Genomic DNA, 16,587 nt, shown 5'->3' with positions numbered 1-16,587 from the left:
GGAATTTTGGTCCTTCAAGTCCTTGAAAATTTCAAGATTTTCCAGGATTTCTGCCTCCATTGAAATACATCCTTGCAGAGGCTCACTGGTTCGATACCCGGCATTTGCAGTTATCCCAAAAATGTCTTTGTTGTTGTTGTGCTGTTTTTACTTTATTTATGGTCAACTTTGATAATTTCTTTCTTTCTTTTTTTAAAATCAAATTATAACCCTTTAAGTTTCTTTTTCATTCAGCAATATAGCATTCAACCTGCATTTCTTCTGGAAATGCAGCTCCTTCTAGTTTTTTGTAAACTTTTAAATAAATATATATATATAATACTTATAGCTAAACGTTTAAAAATCTTTGGTATGAATATTGGCTTTTATACGTTCCTAAAAGACAACACTAGAGGGTGCTGCTTCCTTTTTCCTCTGCAAAGGTTCGATCTGTTGTGTGCAAAAAGCAAAGAGGTGAAAGTTCCCCCAAAATCTCCTGGGAGGGATTTTCCTGAGCGACTGAGATTTCCTCTTGCATAACCCAAGCTGCGTGACAAAGGCCTGGCCTTAACGTCAGAACTCCGCTCTGGCCTTTCTGCTGTGCAGCAGCCTCTGGTCATTCAAAATCACCGGCATTGAATCACGCAAAAAACGTTGGATGGAGAATTTCGTTTAGCATCAGCCTCAGAGTGAAAAAGCCAGATCCATGCAAGGCACTGAAATGGGACAAAATTGCAACAGATGGTGGGCAATTATGAAACTTTTGGTAACATCAGGGAGCATATTTGGTGCACAGGGAAGTGGAAGTGCACTGAAATGGCCTAAATGAAGGAAGACATCTTAAAGTGAGGTGAGAACTCAGGTTTTAACATTTGAAATGGAATCAGGAGGAAAAGAAAAGCTTGAAATCTGTTTGGTAAGTAACTGAAAAGTGTTTGGGTGAGTTTCTGTCAGAACAAGCTTTCCTGAAAGGGGAATCGGAGGACATCAGTTCATGGCTCATTTTCCAGGTTATCAGAGCACGGGATGTGCACACACACACACACAAGCGCTCGCCTCCACGTGTGCGAGCCTGGCGTGGCTCTGGCTCCTCCCTCCCACCAACAGATGGATGCGGTCAATATCATAATTGAGCCACCTCGACCGACGGTTCCTGTTTACCGCCTGGTTGCTAGGCGATATCCGCTGATCCCTCCCTCCTTCCCCGTCTAATCCCTTCCTCTCTCTCCAGTCCCTCTCTCTCTCTCTCTCTCTCTCTCGGATAGCGGTGCAGACGTGGGCAGAGTGTGGGGTATAGGAGCAGCGGCGAGGGTAGGTGGAGGAGTGTGTTTGTGTGTGGGGCTGGCAGACAGCATGGTCTGAGGACGGGTGAAGCAGAAGCCTCAGGAAGTCCATGTAGAGGGGATCTCCACTCAGCACCATCAGCACTCAGCAGGACAGCAGCTCCAGCAGAGAAGCAACAGGAGGAGCGCAAACAGGTGTCTGAGTTTTTTTTTTTTTTTTTTTTCTTTTTTGGGGGGGTTTGGGAGTGGGCTCCGAGCTGGACCGCATGCATGACACAACGCAAAGGCGAGAAACCCACCATCAGCATCCAGGAGCACATGGCCATTGACGTGTGCCCCGGCCCCATCCAACCCATCAAGCAGATCTCGGACTATTTCCCCCGTTACCCGCGGGGCCTCCCCGCCGCTGCGCCCCACGTCGGGCCACCGCGCTCCCCCCTCTCCACCCCCTCCACCTCTGTGTCTGCCGCTGAAAGTGAGCGCCCCGATGAGGACAGCCCTGAGCGGGCGTGTGCCGGAGCCACCGCCTCCCCACAGGCCGCCAGGAGGGACGAGGAGCCGGATGTGGAGGGATACGACTCGGACGACTCCAGTGAGTGATGCTTCTGTGTGGTCTTTCTCTAGTTACAGCCACCGGTTGCCAGGCGTCCCTCCAGCCTCCTGGCTCTATGTGTCACCTCTTCCTCTGTGCTCCCTGCAGCCGCCTCTTCCTCGGCTGCACGCGCCCTCTGCGCTGCAGCGAACTCTTTGCCCGTCAGTCGACAGACGGCCAACTGTTGCTGCTGCAACCAATGCATCTCTCTGCTCTTCCTCCTGCCGCTTCAACTGAAAGAATGATGTGACTTTACTGGAACAAAGCGTAGCACGAGGCTGTCGGCTGCTTTATCAGCGCCTCATTATGCTCCGCTTCACCGTGTCCATCAGTCTGGGCTGAGTGATTCATGCCTTCTTGGTCAAATCGGTTGCAGTCTAGAGTGAACCGAAGCGCATCTTTGTTCCGACCACAACAGGCAAGTTCCTGTTGTGTGATTGTGTTTTTTTGTCAGAGGACAAAAGGTGTGCGTCCCTCCAGGTGGACCGTGTAGTTCGATAACCATAGAAGTGGACACAGGGCACGTTGTCAAAAGATAAGGGCTGCGCCGTCGCAGGGATGCTGTCACCGCTGTTCCCTGCAGACAGTCGGTGGCTACGGGTCGGCGTCTGACGGAAGCGAATTCTGCCGGAGTTAATCCATGCAGAGTGGTGCTCCACTAATCCAGGTCTGGGCAGGAGGCTTCGGCTGCAGGGGGAGGGAGGATAGTTTCTGTGGCAGATGTTGCTGTGTGACCTCTGCCAAGCAGCAACCGGGATTTCACTTCACTCAGGAAAAACAGAGTCAAATCGTTCCCGCAAAGCCAAATCTGAGGAGGTTTTTCTGTTGTTGTCGTTTTTTTTAGCAACTGGTGCAGTGTGAAGCACGTCTGAATCCATGGAACCTGTTCCAGATTTTACCAGTATGAGGCAAACAGAAGCAGAAGATGAACATTAGCAGCAACGCCAGAAGGAATGCTTTTAGGCGTAAACTGAATCTGAAAAGCTGCTTAACATGAACGGCTGTCATAGGAGAGGCTGCTCTAACACACCACCAACCGAGTGATGGAGGCGAAGAGCTCAACGGGCACCAAACAAAGTGTTTTAGCTTCCTTTTCAAGCCAGGAGGCGGAGCTTAATATTCCAAATCTTTCCTGATTGGAATCTTCAGTTGATGGGGTGGCATTTCACATCTTTAGCCAGAGGGAATTAGACTTAAAGTGATGTGTGCTGTCACTCCCATCAAAATTACACTTTTTCAAAACAGGTTTTCCATTGAAATGTTTTATTTTAAATTATATTAATAAATACAACAATAAGGTGTCGTGGGCAGAGAAAAACAATAAATGTCATCTGCACTTTAGGTTTATTATTACTTTATTTTATTACTACTCTTAAGCAAAAATGTAATCCAAAGTGACTTAAAGCATGGTTCTTTAAACATGGAAACAACAGAATTTGGGTAAAAAAGTTCTTTAAAGTTAGTTTGATGTTCTCCAAAATCCTTTTAAAGTCTCCCCAACATATGTCTGGTATGTACTGTTGGACTATCTGTATTGTGAGTAAAGTAAATGCGTTCTTTTAAGTCAACACTGTAGTACAGTTTTACATATTTAAGATGGACTCCAGTTTTGTAATGAAAGTTTCTAACATTCATCTGATATCTCAAAACATTTCCTTAAAATCAAAATAACTTGTGTTCACTGGTATATATCTATGGAGGTAGAGCATGAAATCACAGACATATTTACAATAGATCTAGACTCTCACTGGTGGAATTCTGGCATTAATGCTATAAGTTCTAAATAAAATGGGCATGACAAAGAAAAGTGAGCCCACTTATAGGTCTGCCCACCCGCCAATCACAAAAAAAATTCAAAATGGACCTTTAACAGTAAAGCGGTGGTCCCCAACCTTTTCAGACAGTATTTTCCCATACAAGGCTGAAGTGCATGTCTTACCTTCAGTTTATCTTCATCCTCTGTAAAATATCTGCAGACGCTTTAAACTTTATTCGTACACTTGATTTTTTTATTTATTTATTTTTTTCTGGGGGGGACCATTTAAAATCAGATTTTTCCTGAACCCATGAGGTCAAAGCGAAAGCTAAAAAGATCAGACGCCGACTTCAGCCTCGTCTGACGGCTAAAAACAACAAGAAACAAACAAACGTGCACTCATTCTGGTATTTTCTTAATCAGAAACATGAATCTATTGTTTGAACATCTTTATTAGGAGCTGCCTGCTGAATACCCTGCATTATTATTATTATTATGGTCTCTGGGGAAAACTGTCACTATAAATCCATATTTGGAGTAAAAAGTCCTTGTTTTTTGGCTTCTTAAATGAAGCCTTTATTTTGAAATTGAGGGCTTTTCTTCTGTTTTCTGCAAAAAAACTTTCCAAATAATTTTTCTCTGTTAACTTTGCTAACTTCAGAAAGTATCGGATAAATTTTTGACATGTTACTTGTGTCAAGAAGGAGTCATAGAATCCATCAAAACTTCCTTCAGAATCAGATTTAAACAAATTGGGAAAGTCATTTTTATTTTCTCTCCTCCGTGGACCGGTACCAGTCCACTGCCTGGGGTTGGGGGAACACTGATTGAAAGCATTGATTTAGAATAATCTCCGTCTTCTGCCACACGAAACCGGAACACGCATCTCTTTTTGTCAAGGTTCTAATGAGGGGGGGGGTCCAGGTCAATTTTTTCTAAAACCAGCATAAAGTGGTCCTTTGAGGAAATGCAACATTTTGCTCATCCGGGTTGGAATTACATTTAGATAGTTTTGTTTGCTGAGATCTAATTGGATATTCTGTCAGTTTTTGGAGTTTTTCAATCTAAAAGCACCAATTACAGCTTCTGTTGGTGTTTTTTTTTTAAAATTTGTTCCAGCTTTGAAAAACCTCGTTGTCATTATTGGATCTCAGTACCGTCCATCACTGTGGTTTTGAGACAGAGGGGACTTTATATAAATTCAGGGAAAAGATAAGATTGTGATTGAAACGCTCTCCAACCTCAAGTGCAAATCTCAAGACTCATTCAGATTCCAGAGTATCCAGAGAGTGTTTTCACAGTAGAAGCAGATTAGCTCATATTGATCTGCACCAAGAACCCCACTGTCTCCATGTGAAACAAAGGACAGGCTTATTTAAACATCAATCCACAGCATGGCTCCTCTCTGTCATCCTTCCTAATCAGAGGTGGACAGAAAGATGGAACCAGCAGAACATCCGTTTGTCCTCGTGTGACCAAAATACAGAAGATATTTACGGAAAGCCATCATATTTAGCGCAGTGTGATGCAACTCCACCAGTAATGCCAGGTTTTTGCTTCTGCTGCTCCTGATGAAGGGAACATAAACATCATTCTGCAGCACAGCTGCTTTGATTTTCCAGGAAAAGGAACATTTGAAGCTTTTCGGGCTCCGGTTGCTGCCGTATTCTGGCCTACAATGCACTGAACAGGAGCCATCGGGTCGTTTTTTTTCCTGCCCTGCTGGTCATTTCTCAGCAGATCTGGATAAATTGTTTGAGACAAAACGCGGCTACAAGACTTTTGATTAAGAAAAAATACTCTGACCTTTCCTTCTCTGCTAACAAAAGCTTCTGTAATTATTCTCATCGCTCTCATGGGGGAGAAAACTCGTTTGATATTTCACCATTTCAAAACATTCTGCTGGGTTTGGATTTTCTGATGTGGAAGACTTTGCAAAGAAAACAAAGAAAGTGGTGAAGATGGGATTTATTGAAGATGTCATTCAGAGGAAAATAGGCAGCAAACATCACAGATTTTTACATTGTGTGCTGCTGTGAAAGGATTTTTCTTTCTGGGAAAGTAATTTGCAGCGTTAAAAGACTTTTGAAGGGAAGGAGGGACAAGCACTTCTTTTGAAACGCTTGTAAGAGTAAATATGTTGTGAACAGTCTTCCCCTTAGCTATTTTAGTGCACCTTCCTGCAAGGCAGATCTGACATCACAGAGTGAAGGCAAGTTTGTATTCCTTTCTTCCTCCTGTTCTTAAAAAGAAGAAGAAGAAAGTAAATCTATCCCTATAATTTCCAGTTTAATGTCCTACTCTGATCATCTTTTGATCTATTTTCAAAGCATTCCTAGTGGTCTTTTGACTATGATTGCGCCGTTTTTGGCCTAAAAAAACTGTCATTTTTCTAGGAAATAGTTCCTGCAGAGCCGCAGTCGTTCATTAGAAATTTGCCTCCGAAGCTACGGAGACATCAGACATGTGACGCGCATTCAAGAATGCACTAAACTCACTTTTGGACACGCATTTAACCATTAGGTTCACACTAGACCTGTAGGGAGGGGCTTCTTTTTCTTTTTCTACTAGCACATGTCCATCACCTACAGTTGGAAGAAGCTTTGTGCAGAAGGTGAAGGCGGTGCAGATCTGGTGACTCTCGCTCCAGGCTTTACTTTCACAGCTCTATTCCGATACATGAAAGACTTGGTGTCCGGCACAAACAGAAATGATGATTTTCTCCTTCATGGTGCAATAATTAAAAGGGACGCCATCCATGCGTCACTTCCAAATCCGAGTCCCTGATGGGTCAACGATCGACCTGGTTTAACTTTCGATGGGGGGGGTCATAGGTTTCTGCGTAGAGCCCAAAAAATGGTTGAAGAAAGTAGTGTAGCGATGTGTGAACGAGAGAGTTTGAACGCAGAAGCCTGAAACCCTCAGTAATATTGACTTTTCATTACCTTAAAGAGGGCGATGTGAACGTAGCTCGAGTTTTGGCCGGGACTGTTGGTGTGGATGTCACAAATAAGCTCTATCTTTTCAACTGCTTCTCATTCACAACTTTTTTGATAAGAGAAATACTCAGAATGAGTCGTAATTTTCTTCCATTGTCAAAAAATCCCACCAGAGCATGTTAAAAACCCCATTTTCATTGGAGTGGGTCTTTAAAAGAGCAAGCTCTGCCTTTGTGCCTCACGCCTCCTCTGAATTTGGGTGTTGGTCTGGGTGGGTGGGGTGGGGGGTTGAACCAGTGGGTTCTTGTTCTCCCACATGAACCAGATCCCAGCAGGAACATCTCAATCCTGTCTAAGAACCTGCTGGCTAATCAGCATAATGGCAACATTTTCTAACTCGTTGTGACTCCTCCTTGATTTTAATTAAAACGGAAAAGTTCACCATTTGTCCTCGCTCCCCCACAAAGAGGGCTAATCATGACCATTTGGACATCAGGATCTCCGCCACATTAATTAACGACGGCCTGTAAAGCGTGCTGAGGGCCGCCGTCCCTGCAGGGGCCCGGACGAGAAGCCGCTGCGACCCGCATGGTCTGGTGTTTCAGAGACACGAGAACTGAGCTGCTCTGCTTGATTGTGGCTGTCAGGCGTGCAAAACAACTGAAAGCGACTGAATGCAAGGACATCTGCTGCTTTGGTCCAGATTTATCCATATTGAAGATCTTTCAAGAGCAAAATATGACGCATTCAAAGCAAATCCTCATGGAGCTTAGAGAAGAAATCATTTTCAATTCCCAGTTTTGTTTTGGAGTGATTTAACTGTAAGATAGGGCTGGGTTGATCAAATATGAATTGATTAATCCAGGTTTAATGGATCAATAATCGACCCATAAAAGTAGACATCGATCTATTATGCATTTCATTTTCCAGTGACCTAAGGCAAAAAAGCAGTAAAGTCCGCTAGCTTGATGCTAATTTCCCATTGGACGGCTAATGCTAACCCTCGTTCAACCCAAACATGCATTGCTGACTAAATAAACAGCTTTATAGACTCACAGGCAGGAATTTTACAAACTCCTTAAAGGAAACATTTTTTAAAGCAACCCTTTGTGGTCTAAAGTACAGTTTTTTTCTGGAATAAATTGTAACGCTAAAGCGCTAGCTCCACCTAGTGGCCAAACTCCAGGAGAGGCAAAGCATTTATTTTTGTAATACGAGTCTGTTTAGAACTTTACAATGTTTATGAGCTGCACATATTTGTTGGAGCTTCTACTTTTTTACAGTTTCACAGAATGTGAACTGTTATTGATTGTTGTCTTCAAAAATACATAGATTGTTGTTGTATTTCTATACAGATATGTCTAAAAGTGTAAACCCTGTACATTCTAAAAATCAAATCGATTGAATGAATCGATTCTGGACATTATTGGTGATACTTAATCCTTCGTAGGATTTGTGGTTCTCTTCTAGTTTTAGGTTGACGGATGATAAAAATGAAACGACCCTGACTCACTGTTCTCACTGACATAAGAAGCTAAAGGTGTTTACACCAGATCAGTTTTTATTTAAAAAACAGCAAAGAAATAAAAACATAAGAGAAAACTAAGTAAAGATTTGATTTTTCAAGTGTTTATCGTGTGACGCTAATCGTTCTAAAAGTTTTCAGTGATGGGGGAAATCTGCAAAGTAGGATTTTAGATGTTTTAAGGCTGTAAAAGCCCTTAAACAGCGTTAAAACTCTAGGAAAAAAGAATTTGCTTTTTAGGAAAAATCACTTTGTTCTAGTCAATTACTGTCAAGCCCACTCCAGTCATCTTTTGATCCATTTTCAAAGCATTCCCAGTCATCTGTTAACTATGGTTATGCTCTGTTTGGACCCCAAAGAAAACCTGGTTTCGTTTTCTATGACATAGTTTCTGCAGAGCGGCAGGAGTTCATTAGAAATCCATTTCTGAGGTGTGGGCGAGCAAACCCGCTCCCCTTCCCCTCCCTGTTGCTAAGCATCCGGAACAGGGAACTTACCAGCGTATTTTCTACGTCACAAATATGATCTTTTTCCAACAGCATGTTTTCATCTGCTCCTGATTCACAACGACTGAAATAAAGAAATCCCAAGAAATTCAAATCTGAGCTTAATTGTCTTAAAATATGTCCTTCATCATCAGAAAAATGCTACAAGTATGTGTTAAAAACACACTATTTCCATGGGAGTGGGTCTTTAAAGTGTAGATGAAGGTTTACAATCATGAGGTTTACAATAAACATCCGGTCAAAACCTGGTCACGATGAAATGAAGAACTTGGTTTTAAAAGGTTTTTGGGATAAGCCTTTTAGTTTAATATTGAAACAATGTTTGAAGTAAATCTCAGCCATCAGGCCAACACCAAAGTAATTTTCCCTGTAAGCCTGCAGAAACTTGTCAGTGGTCCAGAGAGAGTCCTTTTTCTGTAAAATGTCATTAGAAATGAGAGCCATATCTGACTTATTTCCCAAAGAACCCTCCTCATTTAGAGCCAGAATGCAAGCATGAATGATGTGCATTTCATTTGGCGGGTGGTAGACGTGCAAACCCTTTTCATTGGAGATGAGACATTAAAGCTGGATTGTACCTCTAAGTACAGCATTCTGCTGAGTGATAAAAATCTAAAGCAGATAGAAATGCTGTTGGAGACCAGTGACAAACCTCAAATGAGCAGCTTCTTACAAACGGTTTAGCAGTCGCGTGTAAATTTGCTTTTAATCACGAAGATCAGATCCTAAATGCTATGTCCACCCGTTGAAGTGTCAATAGTGACTCAAGTTGGCGTGGAAACTGAGATAAATACGGAATCAAATTCAAAAACCACAGATCAAAATGAAATAAGATGATACAGCATTTCCTTTATTCACATTTAGCCCAATAAATGCAGGACATTTGTGTTTTTTTCTGTTGTTGGTTATGATCAAATCTCATATTGTCGGAGAGCCTGTTTATTTCCTCCTTCAGGGGTCGCACATGTTCAATAAACACCCCTGAAGTAACAGCATCTCAGCAGTGTAAGCTGTTCCATGTTGGCAGAGACGGTTTTGTACGTTTCCCTCTGGCTAGTCCAGCCCGGCTGCTCATCCCACAAAACGCATGTTCCTCACAAACGTGGCACCATTTCAGTCAGACATCCAAACGAACCAGCCGCTCGCTTGTTTTGCGGTAATGGCGCCAACAACCTCGCTGCTGTTTGGAGCTCTGTGACATTTTTTTGGGGCTGCTTCTCACCCTCAAGTGCAGTGTGAAGGCAGACCGGACCAAAAGGAGTTACGGTGACATTCTCTTTCCACCAATCACGGCTGCCTCAAACTACCAGACAAGGAAAGACACTGATGATCCTTCTCTCTGTGCTGGTCTCATGTGGCTTTGGGTTAAACGTGAGTTAATACTACTGTAAAAATCTCAACATCATAAAGGAAGGAGTTCTCTAAAGTAAAGCTTGGATTTAGATGGCTGGAGTCATTATGGGTGAAGCCGGTTTAAGACCTGATTATCACACCCGCATAATCCCATCAGAAATCGCAGCCGTTTTTTGGTAATGAATTGATATTTTCAGCGTCTTTGTGTTTTCTGCCTGTCTTAAAGAGTTTGTATGGTTTGAAAAGATGCACCAATTAAAACGTGTTGGACAAAAACAGAAAGTCTGAGCCGTCTTGTCGTCTGACCGGATCAATTTTCAGATCTTCATAAACCGGCGGGCTGCAAGCAAACACTTGAAAACATCCCTCGAGCCCCATCACGCTCAGTTCAATGTAAAGTGGTTTCAGCTCTGCCATGACCAGCACAGTAGAATCCTATTAAGAGCCTATCTGCAAGCTGTCATGCAGTAGTAATGAGTGGCTGTAGACGACCATGTTTTCCTGCCACTAACTAAACAAAAACAAATCAGGCCTGAACTCAGACTGCTCACATTACAGGTTATTATTACGCCGGCTGCTTTTCCAGGACGAACAATTAGGGGTTTTAAGTTGTGCTTGATCAGATCCAAACTCTGCCCTTCCTTCGCTCCACTAAGCACATTATGTAATGATAATGTCAGCTATTACACAGATCCATTTGACAGCTTGGGCCATCGTCGATACAGAAAATTGCTGTTTGGCTTTGGTTTGTCGCACTTTTCTGGCACATGGCTGGAGAAAATGTGTTAAAATGTTTTTTTTCTTCTATTTAATACTTGAAGAATCCACGTTCTGGAATGCAATCCACCAGCAGAGTGGATCCTAGGGGGATGCCCCCCCCAACTGATCTGCAAGAAGACTCGTATGAAATGAAGCCTCATGTCTGATCGTTTCTCTGCCCACACAAAGGGATGCAGCAAAACTGGAGCATAGCTGTACTGAGTGGGCCCTTTGTCCACTGAGAGCTTGACACACATTTGCAATTCTTTTTACTTTTCATCCCTTTAGTGTACTGCAGTTTGAACTGTTTAGTGTACAGATTATTGAAGATGCTGTTCAGATGCTATTGAGTCATTTGTAACCTCCATAAAGTTTAAAGTGATCTGCTACAGACGATCATCTCTTCAGCGTTGCATTGGCTGGCTGAGGCTTGTGAAATCTGAGATGTTGCTTCCTAGATTGTCAGTTTTTGCGTACGGCGAAACATCCGTGCTCATCTTTCACTGCCCCCCCCCCACAATTTTAACTTCCACTTTAGACACACACACTGCATGTTCGCAGCACACACACAGCAAATACACACCAATCACAGAGGGACCCCGGAGTGGGGGGGGGGGGGGCTCTACTGCTTGGGCCTGCCACACTGGAGACCTCCTATTCTACCTGCAGCACACACACAGCACACCCACACCACCATACATGGGTGGGATCGGGAAGGGGCGGCCGGTCTTCTCCCGCCTGGTCCTCTCAGGGCGGCCAGGCTTGTGGGTTTCCTGTCGGCTGTAGTGGTGGTCGGGCGTGCGGCACTTGGGGGTTGATCGGCCAGAGTGGGTTACTGTGTGGCGACGGGGGCAACCAGAAGATTGTGAGTGTGTGTGCGAGAGTGCATGGGTGGGACAGATCTGGGGACCGGCTCATCGGGATCCTCTGGGGCTCCCCTCCCACTCCGCAGAGTGGGGAGGGCACTGGAGGGGAGGACGGGTCCGAGAACCTGGAGGGTGTGGAGGGTTGTAGAGAGTAGATTAGTGGTGGTGGTGGTGGTGGTGGTGGTGGTGGTGGTGGGGGGGGGGGGGTCTGTTGTTGTCCGGTGATCGCTGGCTTGTGGAGACGGGGCACCGGCTGGGTGGTGGGGGGTTCATGGGTCCTCTGGGCTCTGGCTTCGTCCTTGGCCTGCGTCTTGGTGTCTGGCGCCCGGTGGCCCCCTTTGGTGCCGCCTGGTACAGCTAACCCCGCTCCTGTGGCCTAGGGGCCAAGACGCCGGGTTCGCCTATGCCTACCGGGGGGGGCCTCCCGGGCTTTGTGGGTCCCGTCGCCCCCCTAAGCTTCTGGCTTGGGGGTCTCCCCCCCCCTCTCCTGGTCGGGCTGGGGGGGGGGGGGGGGGGGTTCCCCTTATGAAGACACAATTCACTTTGGCAGCATGCATGTATCTCCACCCCCATGTGCACGTGCTCGTGCACACTGCCACACTGCTCCCTGTCTGCTTCATCCCTCCTCCTAACCCACAGTGTATTGATGGACAGATGTTTTCGTATTTTCGTGTCAGAATCTCAACCTTTGATGTAATATTTGTCGTCTCAGCAGATCTGGTATAATTGTTACAGCTCAAAATAATAACTTATTCAAATCAGTGCTCTTACCCCCCACTTTCTCTACCTCTCTTCCTTTTATTCTCTTCTATCCCCCCCCCCCACACACACACACACACTTTTCTCCTATCCCTCCCCACACTAAATGTAACAAATAAATAAAAAATAATAAAAAACAAAAATTTATACAAATTTACACTCTGGTTTTCAGAAGTTCTATAACCTCTATTTGTGAAAGTAAAACCTGTCCAACACAAAAGGCCTTCAGCTCTAATCTGTTCGCTCAGTTGTTGGACAGAACAAGTAAAAAAATAAATAAATAAAATAAAACCAATGACGTTTTAACTTGGAAGCAGATTTTTGACACGTAAAGGACATAAATAATCTGAAATGCTGCACACCTTGATACAGTTTTGAGGTCGTGAAACTGTGGCTGCAGCTGCTAACAACTGGTGGTCTGGACTTGGAGCTTAAGCTCCAATCACTACTGCCCATATGGGGGCAGTTGGGACATTGATGCACCGCAGTTGTGCGGAACGCTCTGTGAACCTGTAGAGCAAGAATGTTCATGTGCATTTTTTCCTACGTGCATGCTGCAGACGACAGGTCATAGTAAACACTTATACAATACGTAAGGTAGAAGTGATAAGTGCATGCTCCTTCCTGCAGCCTGACTGTTTGAAATTAGGAAATTAGACAGACCCTACAATAGCAACATCCATACATCATAAGCACGGGCAACTTTTATTATCCTCAGTGCGAGTACTTTATGATAAACATAGGACAATGTTCCATTTACATGACATCCCTTGAGGTGGCTGTACAAACCTCTAGAGAACTGCAAGACACACCTGCGCTCCCCTTAAGTTGTGGCTGCTCCTCTCTACGACCCCCCCACGGACCCGGACAACCCAATGGCCTAAAAACTCGTACAGGGTGCGTGTGAATAAGGCTTACGTAGTTGAAACCTGAATCTAGTTTCATTCTTGGTGTTGATGACCAGTGTGTCAATATTTTGTGAGTTTGTAGAGGTGTAACAAAACAGATTTTTCCTAAACTGATACAAAGTTCCATGGAATTAAAGCTGGACGGCTTGTGACGGCTTTGCACACGGAGTTTCTATCGCACAAATGTCGCATGATACTTCCACAGAGTTTGTACACATGTTTTAGAGAACTCAGATTCTCCTGTAACATGTTGTTGTAAGAGTGCAGGGTAAATGTAGCTCGTTGTGTACTTCTGATTTGATTCCAGTATGACAGAGTTACATTACAGATAAAAATCTCTTGCAGTTAAACATTTTGTTGGTGTGCTGTCGTTGTAAATCAGAACCGTTGGGGCTGCTGTGGTGCAGAGGTAGAGCTGTTGAATTCTGATTGAAGGGATTGCAGGTCTGGTTCCCGCCTTGCCCGCCCATGCGTTGAAGTGTCCTTGAGCAAGGCGGTGAACCTCACGCTGCTTCTTGTGGTTACAGGTTGGCACCTTGCATAGCAGTGGAAGCCTCCGTCAGTGTGTAAATGTGTGTGTATGTGCATGGATGAATGAGACTGTGATTGTAAAGCACTTTGGGTCTTTGAGCAAAGTAGAAAAGCACTATAAGTATAAAACATTTATAATTTATATGCCAAATAGGCTAATATTTGAAACTAAGAGCGTGGACAAAGTCAAAACAATGCAGATTAAAAATATATAGTTTCAATTTGGCGCTAATAGGAAATGTGAATACTAACAGTATAGAAATGACTGGTTTTTCAAATGGTTTGGTTTTATTTTTTTAAATGTATTTTTTATTAAATAAATGAGCGTCGCTTTCTAACCTAACCTAAAGTTGACGGTTGACTCCTAATGGTAAATGGCGTATACTTATATAGCGCCTTTCTTCCTACAAGGACAAAGCGCTTTACAGTCACGGACCCAGTCACACACACATTCACTCACACATTCACACACTGGTGGCCGCTCCGCTGCCAAACACAGACGCCCGCCTACCACCAGAGGCAAGGTGGGGTTCAGTGTCTTGCCCAAGGACAATTCGACTCATGGGTGTGCAAGGCGGGAATCGAACCTGCTATATTACGATCATGGGACGATCGCCCTACCGCTGCACCACGGCCGCCTTCCTCTTGTTGGATTTTATGCTAAAATCAAACAAACTGTTTTCATTAAAATGTCAGAATATTTAAGCATTGATCTTAAGCTCTTTCTTTCCTCTCAATTCCTACGATTGCAGAGCAAGAATGTTAAGATGTTTGCTTTTCTGAATGTTTTCTAGTTCCGTTAAAGAATTAATAGAAGATCGAGTTGAAAACACCAGTTAGCACTTTTAATGTCCCATATTTTTTTCTGCATTATATGCATATTTTAGCGATTTAGAGCTGGAACTATGATGCTTTAAAGTGACTCATGCAGTATAATAAATCAGCGTAAATAAGTGCTTTTTTCCCACCATCATCCTTCCAATGAAAACTCTGAGAACTCTGCCTCTCCTCACATTTTTATGTTGTTTTCCTGAGGTCATCTCTCGTTATGCAACATGCAGAGGAAACCCATCTTTGATGTTAATTGGTAGCCTGACCTGAGACCCTCGACCTGGGTTACATCTTATTAAGTTGCGCTCTTGCATCTATATCATCCTCTGAGTTTAATTTTTGAAGGTTTTTTTTTTTTCTTTTTTTTTTTAGAGCCAGACACTTGTTCACCTCTATCCTCAGGTTTCATCTTGTAGTTCTGGGAGAAGATTCCTGAGTTGTAATTGTTCAAGGTTTTTTTAACTTCACCTCTGCTGGATCAATAACAGGTCTGTGCCCTGGTCTTCTGGACTCTTGGAAACTCCGTCGTTGTTTTTCTGCGTCTTCTCTCTCAGGAAGCGGTCCTCAGTGACTGGTACTGTATGGCTCTGACTTCACTGTCGGGGCTCAGAACGGAGCCTGAAAATCCTTCCTAACCAATATCAGCAGAGCAGACGGATTACCACCGGAGGTGTACCGTGTGATTCCTTCTTTTATTATCAGAGCTGGAATCAAAGTCTTTAGGGGGAGGGATGTCTGCCTAGCCAGATGGTCTCCCAACAACTGTCAGTTTAAAGGTTTTACGTGTAATCCAGACTTAATTGAACTTGCAGTAGGATTGATTCCTTAATGTAATCAATGGTGGATTAGGGAGTAAAGAGTAATACTGCCGCAAAAACTTTTTAAAAAGAAAACAAAATGATAAAACAAAGAAGGAGCCACTCTATTGGGAATATGAACATGCCTTAAAGAATCTTTTTAGAAATCTTTTTTGCTTCAAAGTCGTTTTTCTTAGTATTTTTGTGTATTAAATGTTGCAGAAAATACCTCTTAGATGAATATACACATACTTGGCTATTATTAATAAATCTTCTGCACCAGTGTGGCATTTTGGCCTGAAAAACAACGTCAGAAAATGCAAAAATGTCCATCCTTCGAGGAGTAAAATGTGCATATTATTCTTTATATTATTTCTTATCTTTGCTGTGCAAATTTTGGCCTTATTGTGACATTAGAGAAAGGCCAGAGCGGGTCACGATTAACAATTACTTATCAACCTGCTATGGTTCAGTCCACACTTAAACGAAACTATTATGTTATTTTACCTCTTAAGGCTCTTTTTTCCCTTTTATGATAACATCTCTCCTTTCAAAAGAATATATTAAGGTCTTTTGTGTGGAATTTTTAACATTTCTGCAGGTTGGGTAAATTGACCTTATCATGCAGCATTAATGATGAAAAATGTTGCCTTTTTTTCTTGTGTTTTCTTGTGTGACCAGTGTAACGTCCAAGTTAAAACGTAAACATTTGTCATGATCACAAGTACATTTCAGTCCTTATTAATGAATTGTTATGCGGAACAAAAAGAGCAGATTTAGTCTAACTCCTGAAACATTTCTTGTTTGCTCCTCTTGCATCTCATGATGTTAAAAAACGGACACTAAACTCTACACTTGTGTTTGTGAAGAGAACTGAAGAGGAGTTGCTCCTGTACAGATTTACAGTTCTTTGGTGATTCCTGCTTTAAATGTTTGTCAATCTTGTTTCTTTACTGTAGAAAATATAAAAGTACATTTTTTTGTTGTTCTACATAGACATTATTTGTTTTATAGGACACTGTTTATAGCCCAGTAAGGGCAAAACCTCTTCAAATCAGAGTTATTCTGCATGTTGTGTACTTTGGGTTTTGGCTGCAGATGTTTCAACATGGGACACGTTGAGTTCCATCTGCTGTGTCTTTTGCTTCATATTTAAACCAGCTTTTGTTTGCTGCAGTTAGAGTTCAAGCCAATTACTGTCTG

At 43.2% G+C, this 16,587-nt stretch overlaps 1 protein-coding gene across 4 annotated transcripts in view; it reads left to right on the top strand.

The window, feature by feature from the left end:
* Window positions 1-1,208: 1,208 nt before the first annotated feature.
* The window catches only part of doc2b (double C2 domain beta), a 134,955-nt gene continuing 119,576 nt past the window's right edge, over window positions 1,209-16,587 (top strand). For 2 of the 4 annotated variants that reach the window (XR_002874578.1, XM_020709165.2), the window contains exon 1: window positions 1,209-1,854. Coding sequence is in view for 3 of the 4 variants with exons in the window: in XM_020709165.2 (XP_020564824.1) it covers window positions 1,533-1,854 (322 nt within the window). In the remaining variant the exon portion in view is untranslated. The remainder of the gene's footprint in view (window positions 1,855-16,587) is intronic. The other 2 variants (XM_004076803.4, XM_023962298.1) reach the window with 2 other exon arrangements.

This window comes from Oryzias latipes, chromosome 14, assembly GCF_002234675.1.
Source record: "Oryzias latipes chromosome 14, ASM223467v1".
Lineage (NCBI taxonomy): Eukaryota > Metazoa > Chordata > Actinopteri > Beloniformes > Adrianichthyidae > Oryzias > Oryzias latipes.
This window is presented reverse-complemented; position numbering and strand designations above follow the sequence as displayed.